An 18,684-nucleotide genomic window follows, 5' to 3' on the forward strand; every position below is an offset into this window, starting at 1 on the left:
AGATGACGAAGGAATTTTAAGAAGGATACAGAATGATCTGGTGATGATCTGCAGTCAGCGGCAGAAGGGTAAGTCAGACAAGAACAAAATATTAAAAATGTGTATAGTGCAAGCTTTATTAGTTTGACTTATGTTTGTTTTACTCGTCCTGCACCAGACGTGGATCTAAGAGGAGAACAGACGATGTTGTGAATTTGTGTAATTTTGTAGTTTTGAATCCATGGACACTAATCAAAACAGCCTTCACAGCCAGCAGCTTTGGTGAGGCTGTACCAGGTTCAACAGAGCTTTTACTAAACATCAACATGACAACATGTTCACAATGTTAACATGATGATGATTGTTCAGTAACATAATGTTCTAACCGTGAGCTAGCGAGTTAGCATGCTACATTATCTGTCTGGACAAGAGGCATTGTTTAAATCTGTTCAAGAAAACAGGTGGCCAGACATTGTGGACTCATAGGAAGGTGGTTGCCTTTAAGAGTGATTTTAAACTTGGGGAATCAAGGTAAATCCTCTGAAGTAGATTTAAATGGTTTTAAAGAAGAAAGAGATTTAGTAACATTTCAATAGATAAAGTCGTCTGTATGTAAGGAATATGAAAGTGTGGTAACTGAGAGCAGTGTAGGAATCAACAGTAAGTGCCATGACAGCACTGTAGGAAGCAAAGTTTGTCCTTTCATGTACAGCTGAAATAAGGAAGACATCTGAACTAAGTGGTGAACCAAGAATTACAGATTTTGGATCTTGTCACTATATGGAAATCAAAACATGCAAAGCCCCTACAGCAGGCATCGAACCAAATGGCAGCCGCGGTCCGCACGGCCCAGTGAACGGGTGTCTGCCCGGACCCGTCAAATTATATTATAAATATTAAGAATTAGGCGTAAATAAAAAGATAAATCATTCGTGGCATGCGCACTACTTTAGTCAACTACGACAGAACGTGGGGGTCCCCCCCCCCCCACCCCCCAATAGCCAAGCCAATCGAAAACGATGTTAACCTTGCAGGCACAGAGAATAGAGAGATAGAGAGAGAGAGAGAGAGAGAGGGGGGCGGGGGGGGGGGGGTGGGGGGGGGGGGGGGGGGGGGGGGGGGGGGCGGGGGGGGGGGGGGGGGAGATGCGTGAAAATGGCTTGCTCATAAAATGAATAACAAGGCTCAAAGACAGTTGAAACTGAACTTTTAAAGATAATGGAACGGACACTACATTTCGTCCTGCTCGCCAGTGTCTAAACCTGTGTCTCAAATATTGTAACTGTGCCGTTAATTCAAAGTAGCAACGTCCACCAGTGCGACTATGCACCAAACACGGATCGTTTGACTGAACACCGTAGTAAGTCCGCATTGAGGGAAATAAAATGAGCGACTGAAGCACAGTAATGACCGTCTAACCCGTGTCCTCACATGGCTTACAGGCAGCAACGTGCAGATGAGTGTTTCACTTTAAGATTGCTTGGATTTTGGCGCACACATAAGCATTCAGCGCATGGGACAGTGGTGAAAAGGAGTGCTCCAATGCGGCTGCAGAGACTTTACTTGACGGAAAAGAAAAAAACGACGTGTGGAAATAAAATCAAGCAAATCCAATTGTCATCTTAACAACACAGAAAATTCTGAAATATTAGCAGAGGATGTACTGGCAACAGTTTTGAATGCAGGTGTTCAAGAATCGCGCGTATGCAATCCTAGCCTACCATTGAAGTGAGTCCACAGATGCTAACCGATAAGTGCCCTAGCTTTTCGGTGTATGGAGATTTCTTACAAAGGAGAAGAGAGATGTGTAGGACCAGTGTTTGGTTTAATGCCACTTGAAGACACACAGGAGAGGATATATTAATAGGGATAAGGGAGAATGCTCAGAAAAAGAAAGATTAATCTGAACAAGAAGTCTAGTAAACCATGTGATGGTAACCTGCAAGGTTGGATAAGAGAAGGGGGCTGGGACGGATGAAACAGACAGTAACCCTGGAGTCTCAAGCCTATCACTCGTATATCCATGCAGAACTGTTCTCGTGTGCCATTCCTGTCTGAAGAGTTTGCCTAAGTAAGTGAATACCATATAGATCATCACTTCTCAGGGCAAATCCTGCATCCATCAGCATCGACTGCTGCAGCAGAATTCTGAAGAAATGGAGGCGATGCAAGAACATACTACTACCAAACAACGTGAGATGGCTAAGCCTTGACACCAGCTCCTCTGCTGAATAAGATCATTCCTTATCAGAGAAATCAGAGATTTTCAAAAAGGAGGTGAACAGACTCTTGCAAGTGGGCAAATCTGGATCTTTTCAGTGAGAAGCTCACTGATCTGCGCAGATGTTGCCTCTGAGGAGAGAAAACACAATTGACTCTGTACTTCTGGTACAGATGTGGCCTGAAATCCATTTCCCTGGTCTAACAAGTAGACTACCACCAAATGAGCACTTAAGCATGCTTATTGGATCAACTTTACTACTTGAGGACAGCTTTCTCTACCGATGGAACATTATTAAAAACAAAAGTACGGTTCCATGCTTACACAATGGAGCATCCCACATGAGCATTGGGAGAATGGCTCTAACCGTATTTAAGCAAGATGTCAAGACTGTTGGCAGGGAAAGTACATGCCCATATCTCTCACGAGGAAAGGACAGTTGGTAAAGGAGGAAGGAGAACGAGAGAGGAGAAAGGGAGCTGCTCAAAAGCCCCTGCATGTTTCTTTTATTCAGTAAATTCTGCCTGTTTCTAGTTGTACTTGAAATGTAGCATTAAGGTTCTGTGTAGTTATTATTTTAAGATGTGTTAAATACATGTTGAAAAAAGGGGGTTGGGTCAGCTCAAAGGTCTTTTTGTTTACTTTTTCTTAAAGATGCGCATCTTTTATTTATTCAAAAGAGATGTCTGAACTGTTTTTAACATTACGCTAAGTTAGGTGCTTCAATAGTGTGTTTTCAATATACTTTAAACATACCGATAAGTCAACTTGTTACTTGAATGGAAAACATTACATGTAGTGTCTTTCTAACCTTCCAGTAACTGAATTTCTTCTGATAAAAATAAATAAAAAGTGCAAACACAGCTTTGAGCAGCCTGAACTTAGGGTAATGTAAAAATTCAGAACTTTGAATAAAATAAAAGTGGCATCTTTAAAAAAAGTGTAAACAAAGACCTTTGAGCTGCCCACTCTTTTGTTAAACATGTATTAACTGACATTTAAAATAAAATAACACAGGAACCTTAATGCTACATTAATGTAAAATAGAACAGGCAGAATTTACTGAATAAAGAGAAAGTGCAGAGCTTTGAGCAGCTCCCTTTTCTCCTTCTCTTCTCCTTCCTCCTTTCCAACTTCCCTTTTCCTCGTGAGAGATATGGGCATGTAACTTTCCTGCCAACAGTTTGAATCTTGCTTAAATGGGGTTAGTGCCATTGCCTCACTCATGTGGAGATGCTCATTGGTAAGCCTGGAACGGTACTGCTTTTGTTTAATAATGTTCATTCGTAGAGAAAGCTGTCTCACAGCTGTAAGTTGAATCCAAACATGTTAAGGTGTGTAGTGCTACTTTGGTGAGACCAGAAAATGGATTCAGGCACAATCTGTAACACAGAAATAGCAGAAGTCAGTTGTTTCTCTTCAGAGAACATCTGCTTGCAGATCATGTGAGCTCTCACTGTAAAGATCCAGGAGTGTGCCACTTGAAGGTCTGTGTCACCTCCTTTGAAAATCTCTGATTTTCTGATAAGGAATGGATTCTTGATTAGCAGGAGGAGCTGGTGTCCAAGGCTTAGCCATCTTCACGTTGTTGTGGGAGTAGGGTCATTTGCAATCTCCTCCATTTCTTTCAAAATTCTCTCAGCAGTCATGCTGATGGATGAGGATCCTGAGGAAGTTGATGAGTCTCATCATGCGTATCATTACTTCAGCAAACTCTTCAGACAGAATGGCACAGAGACAGTCTGATGCGATGATACAGTGGTAGGCTATGAGATCAGGGTTGTCTTGTTTCATCGTGCCACAGCCCCTTCTCTCTACAACCATGGCAGGTTTACCATCCATGGTTACTGGAGACTCTTGCTTCAGATTAATCTTTCTTTTTGTGAGCACTCACTTTATCCCCTCATATATATCCTCTCCTTTGTGTTCTCAAGTGGCATTAAACCAACAGGTCCACCCAATCTCTTTTTCTTCTCTTTGTGAAGAATCTCACATACACCAAAAGCTGGGCATTATCTGTTCATCTGTGGACTCATCAATGGCTAAGGAATAGCATACTGCGTTTTGAACAAGCTGCATCAAACTGTGCAGCACATCCCTCTGCTAATAGTTCAGATTTTCTGGTTGTTGTTTGAAAGCTGACAATGGGATTTGCTTGATTTTTCCACAAATCGTTTTTTTTTTACCGTCAAGTAAAGTCTCTGCAGCCGCATTGGAGCACTCTTCACCACTGTCCCATCGCTGAATGCTTCTTGTGTTGCCCCAAAATCCACGCAATCTTAAGTGAACACTCATTCTGCACGTTGCTGGCCTGTAAATGCATGTGAGGACACGGGTAGACCGTCATACTGTTCTTTCAGTTTCGATCATTTTAGCTTACCCCTCACTGCGGACTTCTGCGGTGTTTCATCAAACGATCCGTGTTTGGTCTCATAGTGACGCTTAACGTTGCATTTTTATAAGCGCCACGTTTACAGCGATATCGACACAGGTTTAGAACTGGCTGCAGGCAGGACGAACATGTATGTGGTCGCTCCATTAATCTTTAAATAGTCAGTTTTCACTGTCTACTTTCTCATTTTGAGCAAGCCATTTTCCCTCACTCACCCCTCTCCCCCCCCCCTCTCTCTCTCTCTCTCTCTCTCTCTCGTCTATTCTCTGTGCTGGAAGGTAAACAATCGATTTGATTGGTTGGCTATTGATGACGTTTCTGTTCGTATTGACTAAATTAGCTGCGATGGCAGCACGAATGATTTATTCTTTTTATTAGGCCTAATATTATAATTATAATATAATTTTCAACGGGTCCGGGAGAAACGTCCATGGGTCGTGCCCGACCGCGGTCCGCCATTTGGTGAAGCCTGCTGTAGGGGCTTTGCAGTGTTTGTTTCCATGATAGTGACAAGATTCCAAATTCTGTTATTCTTGGTTCAACCACTTAGTTCAGATGTTTCGTTCCTATTTTCAGCTGTAAATGAAGACACCTTTTTGCTTCCTGCAGCGCTGTTTCATGGGCTTTACTGTTTGATTCCTGACACTGCCTCAGTTACACACTTTATACCTTACATACAGACGACTTTATCTATTGAAATGTTACTAAAATCCTCTTTCTTTTAAAACATTTAAATCTAACTTCCAGAGGATTTTTGATTTCCCCAAGTTTAAATTCACTCTTAAAGGCAAACCACACTTCCTATGAGTCCACAATGTGAGGCCACTGTTTTTCTTGAACAGATTTAAACAATGCCTCTTGTTCAGCAGAGACAAGCTAATGTTAGCATGCTAACTCGCTAGGCTCAAACGGTGAACATTATGTTCTGAACATCATCAATCATTTAACATTGTGAACATGTTGTCATGTTGATGTTTAGGTCAAAGCTCTGTTGAACCTGGGTACAGCCTCACAAAAGCTGCTGGCATGGCTGAAGGCTTGTTTTTCTGTTGTGTCATGAATTCAAACTACAATAATTACACAAATTCAAACATCAGTCTGTTTCTCCTCTCTTAGATCCACTGTCTGCTGCAGGACAAGAAACAAACAATAAGTCAAACTAAACAGCTTGCACTCTACACATTTTTAATATTTTGCTTCTTTGACTGACCTTCTGCCGCTGAGCTGCAGATCTCCACAGATCATTCCTGTTGATCCTTCTTAAAATGTCCTTCGTCATCTCCAGAGCTTCATCACGTTTATAGGTCTGCACCATCAGATCCACAGTGTCCAGCTGTCCACCTTCTCCAAGAAGCCCTTCTGAGGCCAAGAGAACCTGTTCACCATTGTGGTTCCCTGCAAAAATCAGAGAATATTGTCAACCTGAGGGACAATAGTTAAGTTGTGTTATTACGTCTATGTCTCTTCCTCGGGTTTCAGTCGATTAAAAGTCAGAGAAACTTTTTCAAATCTCTGTTTGAAACCACATTTGTGTGTTTGAACCTAGCAACAGACAGAGTTCATCCACCGAAAGACCAAAGAACCCAAAGCTAGCATGTAATATTAACTAATAAAAAACCTAAGTGTATCTGTGTGTACAATTATTTATATAAAACATAAATAAACACATAAAGCTTCATCTAGCTTGTTAGAATGTTACAGGTTTGGGTTCCATATGCACATCAGTGACAACAAAAGGAAATGAAAGTGACACAGTCCTAACTCTATAAGATAAAGAGAAAAATAAGAAGAATTTATGACAGATGAGTTCCTCTTACTGAGTCCTCAATGCCGGGTGGGGGACGTTCTTCCCGAAGAATTGAAAGTGTAGATGTCCTGATTCCATTATACAATCAAACATGATCAAGCTCAAATCTGTCAACACACCTGCAACTTACAAAGCTGCAGCATTCTATAATTATTAATACAAAGTGTCCCAAATAACTATCAAATACTGTAATCAAGTACATGTTTTGAACCACTCTTCCTTTTGACTAGGTTTATACTTGTGTTAATGTTACAGTAAGGCCCCATCCACAGTGGAAGAGGTGCATTGTACTGGGAGAACACGTTGGCTTTGTATTGTTATTGTACAGTAATCCAACTGCCCTTACAGTGTCATGCTCCAGACCCTTGGGATAAGCTGCCATGGGTACCTTTTACAAATGCCTCTGTTGTCCCACAGGTCTTTGATAACACCCAGCAGCTCTGGAGGGGACGCTGGCAGGCGATGAAATCACAGGCGTGAACGGGAAACGGTGAAGGGAAAGACTAAAGTAGAGGTGGCCAAGATGATCAAGCTGTCCAGGTACACAAGCTCTGAGGATGAAATCACAGTCCGTATTACTGACAGTTCTGAGCACACCAGGATGTGATCAGATGGCTTATTATTTACTTCATACATTCTGTGGATGGAGACAAGTCCAGACTTTCCAGCTCAATGCAGTCTCTCAGTTAGTGAATAAGTAGTTGATGACTAAAATAGAAAATGAACTCCAGATAATTTTACTTTGTGCTGGTGAGTTTGTTTTGTTCTTTTGCTATCTCTTACATCAGATTAAACAAATAAGGTGAGATGAACTTTTTAACGTTTTAATTGATTATGGCCAGAAAAACAACACAGATTTTAAATTGATAATAATGGAATTGTTAATTATTCTCTCTGACTTTACTATCATTCTTATAATCACTTTTTGTCCGTTTATATTCTGCTTTTGGATACAGAGCTACCCATGCATGGCATTAGATGCTAAACATAATGTGAATTATAGACCAGCAAGAAGAGAGGATGGAGTGCGACTGGTAATGCATACATCTGCGTACTCCCCACTGTTTCTTAAAATATTAAAGCACAGCTTACACAAAATATATTTACCATATATCTAACTAAAAAACAAAAAGAATTTTTCTATCGGCTACTTTCAGAATGAGCGGGTTTTAGGAGAGTCTCTTTCCAGAAATAATGACCCGGTTACTCCAAGATAATCACAAACCTTTATTTTGAGCAGTTTCGATGTTAGGACCTACTTTCTCATCTATTTAGAAAGAAAGTAATTATCTATATAGGTTTAATATTAAAGGTAGTTTAATAATTCATACGTTGTAATTTATTTTGTTCAGTCTTGTAATTCTGTTTAAGTGGTAGAGCCCAGCACAGAGTAATGCAAAAAGTCATAGAAATGAATCGTTAGTAGCTAATTTTCTTTAAAAAAATCATGCAAAGTAAGACAATATGCATAACTGATTCTGCAAACTTGTGTTCAGGCTGTTTTTTTCTTTGAGGGAAGGTCTTCATTATGTGCACAACAGGGAGCTGCCACCTGCCTGCCCCTCATCATTGCTGCTGCTTTGGACCACATCTTCTGTCCGGACGGGTTCAAAGGCAGGATCCGAGTTAGAGAAATAGACTGAGGAAGATTCATTTATTTAATTTGCAGCACACAGGCACCATATACTCTGGTAGTGTTTTCTTCCCAGTGCTAAATTTAAGATTCTAAATGTAGCAGTGGCTCCAATTAAACTCAGGATCATCACCTATCAGGCTACACTCAGCAGCTTTACTCTGCTTCAATGACAAGTAGACAACTATCTCCATTGCAAACTGAGTTTCTAACAGCCAATGATTAAACAGACAGTGCATCTACATTGAATAGGCTCTTCATTGTGATGATACATGATGACTGGGGCCCCATTGTAACTGTTAAAAGTCATTCACTGTGTCTTTTTGTGACTTTATTATTATACAATAAAGACTTTAAACCACACCACTTACATTTGCTCTTCCAGACAGAAGCACTGTGTTCTCGCTACCAACACCATCATCTACATCTTCCATACGCTCAAGGACTCTTCACCAAAATCGGCCTGTAAGTTTAATCGTCCACGGCTTTTATTTTCACTGTTGCTGCACCATGGAATTGTTATTTGTTGAATAAAACAGCTGATAAATATCAGATCATTGATTGTTCCAAATCCTGCTACCATAATACTCAATAATCCTTTCATCTGCTCATGAAATTTGTTTGGAAAGCTGAAACTACACAAGGTGGTCTCAGGAACTGGAACTGAAGAATGTAGAGCTGCGAGCTGGAGACAGCTGACACTAAAGGGAGTATAGTTCTGCACGATGCTGAAGAGTAAACTCACCAAACACATTATACTTAGTTTAAATTACCCTCTTCACTGAATAAAATAATACGTGTGTGTGTGTGTGTGTGTGTGTGTGTGTGTGTGTGTGTGCCTCTGTTACTGAATCTCAAAGTATTTCTGAGTGAAATTCTCTGCTGTGACAGATTTCACTGTTAGAGCTGATGCAAAGTTGACAGATACGTACTTAGTACTGATGGATTCTTATAGCAACACAGGACTTTTGATGAGTGTTTATCTGATTCTAGAAATGATGTAATGACATCTTCTGGTGTCTTCAGGTGATGGAAACACCTGACATTGGGGTGTTTGGATGTGTAAACACAGAACGGCCTCAGTTCTCTGAACTCTGTGATTCTGTGATCCTGTGACTCTGTGTTGGTGTTGATGAGAGTAACATGATTTCATCTGGATCTGTTATTTTAACAGTCTTGTCCCTCAGTCAGTGTGAGACCAGTTTCACTGAACTGGATTTCATCATCAGAGCCTCTGTTGTGGTAAAAACTGAGGAGACCAAATCCCTGAGAGAAAACCTTATGAGATAGTATTTCTACTGTCTTCTATGAACATATTGCAGTCCCTCTGTGTGAATAGTTCCAACTTAAAAATCTCCTTCTAAGCTTCTTACTCAGTGTTTTTGTCCATGACAGCTGAATTGAGATTCACATTAGACTTCAAAGCTGACTAGCTGAGCTCTCACTTTGCAGGAGACATAAAACTTCAAGAGACAGAGAGATCTCACACTCTGAAGATTTGACACCACAGGTACATCGAGACTTAAGAGGATGAAGTTCACAAGCTGCCTGTGCATTCACATCTCTCTGTGCAGGATGTTCATGGGTGAAAATTAGTTGTTTAGAATTGTTGAAGCAGAGCTGTTTTTTTATCCTGCATGTGTCCACACATGTCATCCTACAACAGGCATCACCAAATGGCGGACCGCGGTCCGGGCACGGACCCAGTGACGGTTCTGCCCGGACCCGTGAAAATTATATTATAATTATAATATTAGGCCTAATAAAAAGATAAATCATTTGTGCATGCGCAGCTAATTTAGTTAATACGACAGAAACGTCATCAATAGCCAAGCCAATCAAATCGATTGTTTACCTTTCAGCACCAGAGAATAGAGGGGGGGGGGTGGCTTGAGAAAAGTAGACAGTGAAAACCGAACTTTTAAAGATGAATGGACGGACCAATACATGTTCGTCCTGCCTGCAGCCAGTTCTAAACCTGTGTCTCATATGCTGTGAAACTGTGGCGTTAATAAAAAGTAGCAACGTTAAGCGTCACTATGAGACCAAACACGGATCGTTTGATGAAACACCCGCAGAAGTCCGCAGTGAGGGCAAGTAAAATGATCGAACTGAAAGCACAGTATGACCGGTCTACCCGTGTCCTCACATGCATTTACAGGCCAGCAACGTGCAGATGAGTGTTCACTTAAGATTGCGTGGATTTTGGCGCAACACAAGAAGCATTCAGCGATGGGACAGTGGTGAAGGAGTGCTCCAATGCGGCTGCAGAGACTTTACTTGACGGTAAAAAAAAAACGACGTGTGGAAAAAATCAAGCAAATCCCATTGTCAGCTTCAACAACAACCAGAAAATCTGAACTATTAGCAGAGGATGTACTGGCACAGCTTGATGCAGCTGTTCAAAACGCAGTATGCATATCCTTAGCCATTGATGAGTCCACAGATGTAACAGATAATGCCCAGCTTTTGGTGAATGTGAGATTTCTTCACAAAGAGAAGAAAGAGATGTGTGAGGACCTGTTGGGTTTAATGCCACTTGAGACACACACAAGAGGAGAGGATATATATGAGGGGATAAAGGAGATGCTCACAAAAAGAAAGATTAATCTGAAGCAAGTAGTCTCAGTCACCACGGATGGTGCACCTGCCATGGTTGGTAGAGAGAAGGGGGCTGTGGCACGGATGAAACAAGACAACCCTGATCTCATAGCCTACCACTGTATCATCCATCAGACTGTTCTCTGTGCCATTCTGTCTGAAGAGTTTGCTGAAGTAATGAATACCATGATGAGACTCATCAACTTCCTCAGGGCATCCTCATCCCATCAGCATCGACTGCTGAGAGAATTTCTGAAAGAAATGGAGGCAGATGCAAATGACCTACTACTCCACAACAACGTGAGATGGCTAAGCAAAGGGAATGCACTGGGATGCTTCTGGTCCATCCAAAAGGAAATAGCTGCTTTCTTACAGCAGCTCAAGAGACAAAAAGCAACACAGTTTGCAAACTTTTTGCAAGATAACAACAAGATGGATGTGGTGGCTTTTTTGGTGGACATCACAGGACACCTTAATAAGCTCAATTTAAAGCTGCAGGGTCAGAAAAATTCTGTCTGTGATATGATGAAAACTGTCCACTCCTTCCAGATGAAGCTGGACATTTTCAAAGAAGATCTCCAAGGAGAGTGTGAGCACTTCCCACAAATGCAGGAACAAATTCAGGGTAAGAGAGACATTTCCCCTTATGTCAGCTTCATAGACAAGCTGATTGGAAACTTCTGTCATCGATTTGACAGCTTCAACCTTGGACACCAGCTCCTCCTGCTAATCAAGAATCCATTCCTTATCAGAGAAATCAGAGGATTTTCAAAGGAGGTGACACAGACCTTCAAGTGGGCACATCCTGGATCTTTACAGTTAGAGCTCACTGATCTGCAAGCAGATGTTGCTCTGAGAGAGCATTTTGAAACAACTGACTCTGCTACTTTCTGGTTACAGATTGTGCCTGAATCCATTTTCCCTGGTCTAACCAAAGTAGCACTACACACCTTAACCATGTTTGGATCAACTTACAGCTGTGAGACAGCTTTCTCTACGATGAACATTATTAAAACAAAGTACCGTTCCAGGCTTACCAATGAGCATCTCCACATGAGCATGAGAATGGCACTAACCCCATTTAAGCCAAGATTCAAACTGTTGGCAGGAAAGTTACATGCCCATATCTCTCACGAGGAAAGGAAGTTGGAAAAGGAGGAAGGAGAAGAGAGAGGAGAAAGGGAGCTGCTCAAAGCTCTGCACTTTTCTTTTATTCAGTAAATTCTGCCCTGTTCTATTTTACTTGAAATGTAGGCATTAAGGTTCCTGTGTTATTTTATTTTAAATGTAGTTAATACATGTTTAAAAAAGGGGGTGGGCAGCTCAAAGGTCTTTTGTTTACATTTTTTCTTAAAGATGCACTTTTATTTTATTCAAAAGATTCTGAATGTTTTTACATTACCCTAAGTTCAGGCTGCTCAAAGCTGTGTTTGCACTTTTTATTTATTTTATTCAGAAGAAATTCAGTTACTTGAAGTGTAGTAAAGACAACTACAGTAATGTTTTCCATTCAAGTGCCATACAAGTTCAGACTTATCGGTATGTTTAAAGTATATTGAAAACACTTGAAATTTGACAATAAATGATATAGAAAAGTACGTATGTTGTTTTTTATTTACATCAGGGTGCACTATTTCGAGTGACAATATAAGATTCGGACCTTTGCTGGGAGGACATTTTTGTAACTGGACCTCTTTGAATTTTGATTGAATACCCCTGCCCTACAGGGCAATATATGTTTATTTCATCATTATAGATTATTAAGTTTAGTAACTTAGATTTGATTTCAACTTAATAGAAGAAGTAGTGTACATGAATGTATCATCAGTCTGTGGTGCAGGGCTTGAGTTGAGTCTGTGCCATAAAATATTGCTGAAAATATGTTATGTCGTTACTTGATATGTTCATAATAGTTGTCTAACTGTTGTCCTCCACTCTGAGTCTGGTTTATAGAGAGGCAGTCACCGTTGTATACAGCAAAAAAATAAAATATAAAGTATTAAGAATGCTGCAGCTTTGTAATTTGCAGGTGTGTTGACAGATTTGTGATTGATCATGTTTGATTAATCAAACTGGCTGATGGATGGTGATGCAGGTCATGTGCCTTTGTGTTGTCAGTTTTGGGCTTACAGAAACACCTGTTGACTTTAACCTTTCATGTTATTAATGAGCATAATAAAAATAACTACATCATATCTATTGAAAGACCATGTTTCTTTTTTGTTTCTTAAATGACAAAGTTTTAATTTCCACCTTTGAGATCTGACATCTGTTTGTAGAAGACCCCACCTTTTGTATCTGATCCATGGTTCATAGTAAAGTCTTCTTCCTAACTGTTTCTATTTGATAACACCTGAAAATCACCTTATGTCTATTTGACTTTGTCTCAACCTGATAAGAAAATCCCACATGGCTCTTAAGCTTTCTGCTATGTTGTCTGCACATAGGTGTCACGCTTCTGTTCTCTGGCTGATCATTTTTCTATCCCAGTTTCCCAGCATGTATGTTTTCAGTCACAGATGACATCAAATGCAGGCAGCAGTAAAATCCAGTTACAGATTGTGACTTCTGATGTATCTGAGATGATTTCTAAAACCAGGTTTCACAGGGACTCTCAGTCGACTGTTCCTCTGTTTGTATGTGATCTGGTGCCTTGAAGGAGAACTGCCAGGTAACACACATTTTTCATAGATGGCTTCAATAGTAATGTAGAGGCTCATTGGCTGACTTCAGCATTTTAACTTGTCACAGCATAAACTATACAATGTATATCCTTTATAAAAGACTGTCACATTTTAACCAAATCTGATCTATTTTAACCTAAATATCTTTTCATCTTTAACAGCTGTTCTTCACAAACAGCTGTTTTACCAAATAAAATATAAATGAATTTTTCTTGCTAACACTTTTATGTGAAGACAATATCAAAAACCTGAGATACTTTAGAAAAATAAGACATCAAGTCACATTAACATCAATGTATAATTACTTCAGGGTGGATGACGATGTATTTGTGTCTTTCCTCTAAGTCACATGGTTTCTGGAAAATCAGAACAGAAAGAGCAGTTAGTTTCACTTTCTCAGACCCTCACCCCTCTCACATCACATCTGATTTGTTCAGAGTAGAGGGGGGTGAGGGGGTTGGGAGGGGCTGACCAATAATCAAATCCTCTGACCAGTATATAAAACCAAGGAACAACAGCTTGGATTCATAAGACGGGTTCATCGACACAGATCAGACTGAGCTGAGAAAACACGAAACAAAGGTGAGTTTGAACATTTCTATAATGTGTTTGTGTAAATATGTAAAAATCAGTGTATGTACAGTTTTTATAACAGACATTGACTGTTTAAACTCAAACCTCAGTTTCTTGAGGAAATCTTGATCTTGAATCTTCATTGTTTAAATCATGGATACTGTTCATGTGATTGATAAACATGCTAATTACAGTATAAACTGTATTTAACAGAAGTGGAAGTTCTACTTTGTGAATTGTGATCATCTGAACTCCATGTGGAAAAATATTTTTTACTTTCAATTTTGATGCAGTTCAACAGCAGTTTGTCTGAGACACAGTGGTTTAGTTTTCACAAGGAGGGGTTGGTGTGACATGCATGCTGGTTGATAAAGACACATTTAAGAGAGAAAGAAAGAAGAAATTTAAATTAAAATAAAATTCACTGTGAACAGAAGGAATAGATGTTGACAATTAGGAATTGGAGCAAACATGGGTGGAGATTATAGTTAGACTCGGAAGGAGTGCAGGAGGACATAGTCTTCCTGACTGAAACTTCCACTAAGCTTCAGTTCCCTTCTCTATCACTTGCATTTAATTATGTCATGTTTGCTCACTTTTAAATTATTTCAGCAAAATACACAGAAAATTCTCACTTGCATTTTATTTTAAGAGAAAAAGTTTTTCAATATTTACAACATTTCTCCTGCAGTTAAATCTTCAAGATGTTGACCAAAGTATTTTATGTTAGACTTACTTTCACAAAGAGAAGAACTAGGTTTTATGTTCTGTTGATCATATAATTTTCTGAGACAGTTTGAATGGTGTCGTGCATTTTCCAGTGATTGTTAATTATCACTTTTGTCTGAATGGCTCTGTCTTATGAACATAAAGATGAGCAGCTGATGAGATGGAGGTGGAGAACCATGATAACACAGCAGCAGCAGCAGGAGGAGGAGGAGGAGGAGGAGAGTCTGAAATCAAATCTGTAATATCATCTGTGACAGATGACAAAGGTAATTTGAAAGTTTGACAATATAAACAATCATAATTTAAGAATTGTTGACAAACCACATATTGTTTTTATGCTGATCCTGTTCAATCTGTTTTTTCTTACATGACCTGTCAGTAGATGAGCTGGAAGAAAGTTCAGCTCAAACCAAGGTAAAGATCAGTCACCATCATACAGCTGTATTTATTCTCACAGTATCCCCTTTTTAAAGTCACATTAGCATTTGCCACAAGAGAATCCTTCCCTAAATCTGAAATTATAAAACTTTTCAGAACACACACAGTGTCCACACTGTCCAAACATCAGACCTTTGAAATGATGTTTTCTTCTAAAACTGAGCCGGTTTTCATTTCATGAGCTGCTTCATGTTTGGCAGTGGATGAATTAACTTCACAAAACAAAGAAAGCTTTTTATTACATTAATATCCCACCTGCAGACATGCACACCTTCACATTAATGTGATGACAGTTTAACGCGCTGGTCTCACGTCTGAATAACCACCTTGGTCACTTTAATGTGAAAGTCACAACAGGAATCTTACTGGGTCAGACCTGCTAACATTTCAGTGGCTGCAGAATGATGCACTTTTCTTAGTTTTGGTTTCCTGATGAAAACACTTTAATGTCAGTGGCTCTGACCTGGAGATCTAATCGTTACATGAAATCAATTATTTTATTTATTAGTCTGATTCAGTGACTGAACCTGGTGTTGTCGTTGACACTTGGAGCACAAACAGAAACCAATGACATCATCAGCCTTGTGAACGCCCACAAGAGGTTAAATACTTGGGTCTCCACACCAGAAAGTTAGACCAGTCCCAGCCTGGTCAGATGCGTACACGAACTGATGAAGCCTCTTGGATGAGAGGTGAAACGTCTTCTTAGACAAATAATCATGTCCAGTTGCGTTTTGATTTAAAACTCCTTTAGGAACCTGGTGGAGCTGAACATCCAGAGCAGAACGATACAACCAAAGACGTGGACCACAAATCCCACAAAGAAGAAAAGACGGACTCCTCAGTGTTTCATCAAAGTCAAACAGGTGAGATTTTAATATTTCTGATCATATAGGGCCCTGTAATGCCCCATTCAGACCTGGTATTAACATCTGTCTCCGGTGAGCCGATCACAAGTGGACAGCTCTAAGTTCAGCTGTGAACTCACCCAAGAAGTATTGAGGACGCATTTGGGATTCGATCACTCAGACCACATTCTAAGGTGGTCTGGACCACATGTGTTCATTTTCAATTAGCAGTGTGAACATGAATGCGTCCTGAGCCACATTGGGCCACCACCAGAATTAGTCCCATTATGAACACAGTTTCATAATGAACCAGAAATATTTTACTATTTAAAATGGTCTCATGTCATTGTAGAGCTGCTGATTAGCTAAACTCTTTCTCTCTATCTTGCGTACTGCTCAGAGATATCCCACAGTTTACACAGTGTTATAAAATACATGAACCAACTACTTAGTGAAAGTTCAACATCTCAGACTGTTTCAACAGTTACCAAGAATGTGAGAAATACTTAATTTCCTTTGTTTTTTATTTCATATACTGTATGCAAAATTCAAATTCAAACCATATTATCTCTATTTGATGAGGAGTACATAGGTCTTGTTGAATAATGAAGATTGTAAATATACTGTACATATTTTTTGACATTAACATAATTTAAAAGATCTTATTTAACCTGGAATTGTTAACTGACCAGAAACTAATCCTCTTATATTTGATCCTGTTACATTACCTTGCAGTAAATCAGCTGGAGGAGAGAGCAGCTACAGTAGATCACCTGGAGGAGAGAGCAGCTACAACACAGGTAAAGTAGTCTGTAGTTACTGTCATACAGCAACATTTCTTTTTCAATGCTTCCTGTTTTTTATGAGTTAGGGTTTAAATCTATCATGAGCATGTGTAGCCTTAACTAAAGATTGGAGCTTTTGCCTTTTTACTTTAGATTTGCACAGTGTTTGACTCCACAAAGCTCCTGGTTTGACACTGGATGCGTGAAGCTGAAGATACTTTTACTGAAGAGTTTACTTTCTTCTCCCTCAAATACAAACCTATTTTACAGCTTTTAGTTTTAGTTTCCCTTACTTTTATTTTTGGTTTTCTTGTACTCTGAATAGTGTACCACTGTGTTCTTAATCTCAATGGTTGTAACCTGTTTATTTTAAGATTAAATTGAATTAAATCACCTGTTTTCTCAGTGTGACTCAGTTAATGATGGAAAACACTCAGAGAAGAAGAATGACAACACAGCGAGAGGAGGAGAGTCTGAAATCAAGACTGTTACATCTGCAACATGTGAGAAAATAATTTTGAATGAATTATTTTATTTTGCAATAAAAAAAAATACCTCCAAATTCACATAAATTACTAACTAACTAACATTCAAAATCATTTAGAGTGAATATTAAAACAATTTATTCATTCAACTCTGGCTCATTGTTGTCTTGCAGGCACCTCAGATGTGGATATGAGTGGAAACAAGGATAAGGTCAGAAAATACAAATTTATTTCACAAGAACTTGAGGACTTTTTACTTAATAACCATGTGATGTTACCATTTAATTTACAAACAATAAACAGTTATTTGACTTTTATTTCCAGCAATCAGTGGAGATTTCTGAAGAGAAGAATAGAAACATGGAGTATCAAAGAGATCTTGAAACACTGCTTCACAGACTTCACCTTCAAGACAAACAGAAGTTGTCTCCAGCAGATTTTCTTAAAATAGTTCCACCAGTGAAACAGGACCATGAAACATCTGAGGAAGATCTAGCTCAAACCTTTCTTCAGAGGTTGATGATGTTAGATTACAGAGCCAGATATATTCCTGTAAGACAAGACAGAGCTGAGGTGAGCCACTCAAATCCTATTGCAGAGTCTGAAACTGTTGAGATAGACGACAGTGACTTAGATGCTTTTTTGGATACAGACGTTGACTGTGATCAATCAAAACAGACTCATGTTCATCCGATGGACGTTCAAATGACAGTATTTCACTGCTCAGACAGCTTCCTTAAGCAGAACATGATGACAAAGCTGTCACAGTGTCAGTACGCCTTACCTTTGCTTGTTCCTGACCCAGTCACACTGGATGTTGAGTTTCCTCTGTGGACATTCAGACAAATAAGAAAAACCTGGAAGACAACTCAAATCAAGGGTGATTCAAACATTGTCACCATGAAGAGTTCCCCCATCTGCAAAGCTGAGACACCCATGGTGTCATTTTTCCGCCTGGGTTCACTGTCAGTGTCTAAATCTCAGCTGATGAACACTTTGATCAACGAGCGTCACAACACCTTCTTCCACAGAAACTGCCCAGGTAGCACCAGATCTCGCCTTTTGATGGATGGTGTGGCAGAGATTGCCTGGTACTGTCCTGCTGGAAAACCCAACGATGCCTTCACTGACTGCACTGCCTTCTGTAATCTTCATGGTGATGCTCTGTCGTTCGATTTGAAAAACAACGTAAGATACTGACTGAAAAATCTTCAGTCAATGTTGTTCTGTTACCAACTCTGAAAAAAGGTGACAAACGTTGGGCTGTTTTCTCAGATCTTGTGAAGTCTCCAAAGCCTCTGATTTGTCTCATTAATGATAATGATTCGTGTTTGCAGTTCAAGATGAAAAAGGGAAAATATAAAATGGGTCTAAAAGACAGAAGCCAGTCAGATGTTTCTGAAGAACTGAAAAGGATCATTAGAGAGATCTTGTCTGGACTCACACAAACCATCTTTCCAGCTTGAAACCATGGCCGAGGTCTCTGGATCAGAGTTGGATGAACGAAGA

General features: G+C 39.7%; 1 protein-coding gene across 1 annotated transcript in view; it reads left to right on the plus strand.

Moving 5' to 3' along the window:
- The first annotated feature begins 16,699 nt into the window (after window positions 1-16,699).
- The window catches only part of LOC111236071 (interferon-induced very large GTPase 1-like), an 11,438-nt gene continuing 9,453 nt past the window's right edge, over window positions 16,700-18,684 (plus strand). The window contains 5 exon segments of the mRNA XM_022764680.1: window positions 16,700-16,705; window positions 17,097-17,193; window positions 17,349-17,386; window positions 17,500-18,342; window positions 18,345-18,480. Coding sequence (XP_022620401.1) covers window positions 17,366-17,386; window positions 17,500-18,342; window positions 18,345-18,480 — 1,000 coding nt within the window. The 5' untranslated portion in view covers window positions 16,700-16,705; window positions 17,097-17,193; window positions 17,349-17,365.

The sequence above is a fragment of the Seriola dumerili genome, unplaced genomic scaffold (assembly GCF_002260705.1).
Source record: "Seriola dumerili isolate Sdu_G_001 unplaced genomic scaffold, Sdu_1.0 BDQW01000563.1, whole genome shotgun sequence".
In the NCBI taxonomy this organism is placed as follows: domain Eukaryota; kingdom Metazoa; phylum Chordata; class Actinopteri; order Carangiformes; family Carangidae; genus Seriola; species Seriola dumerili.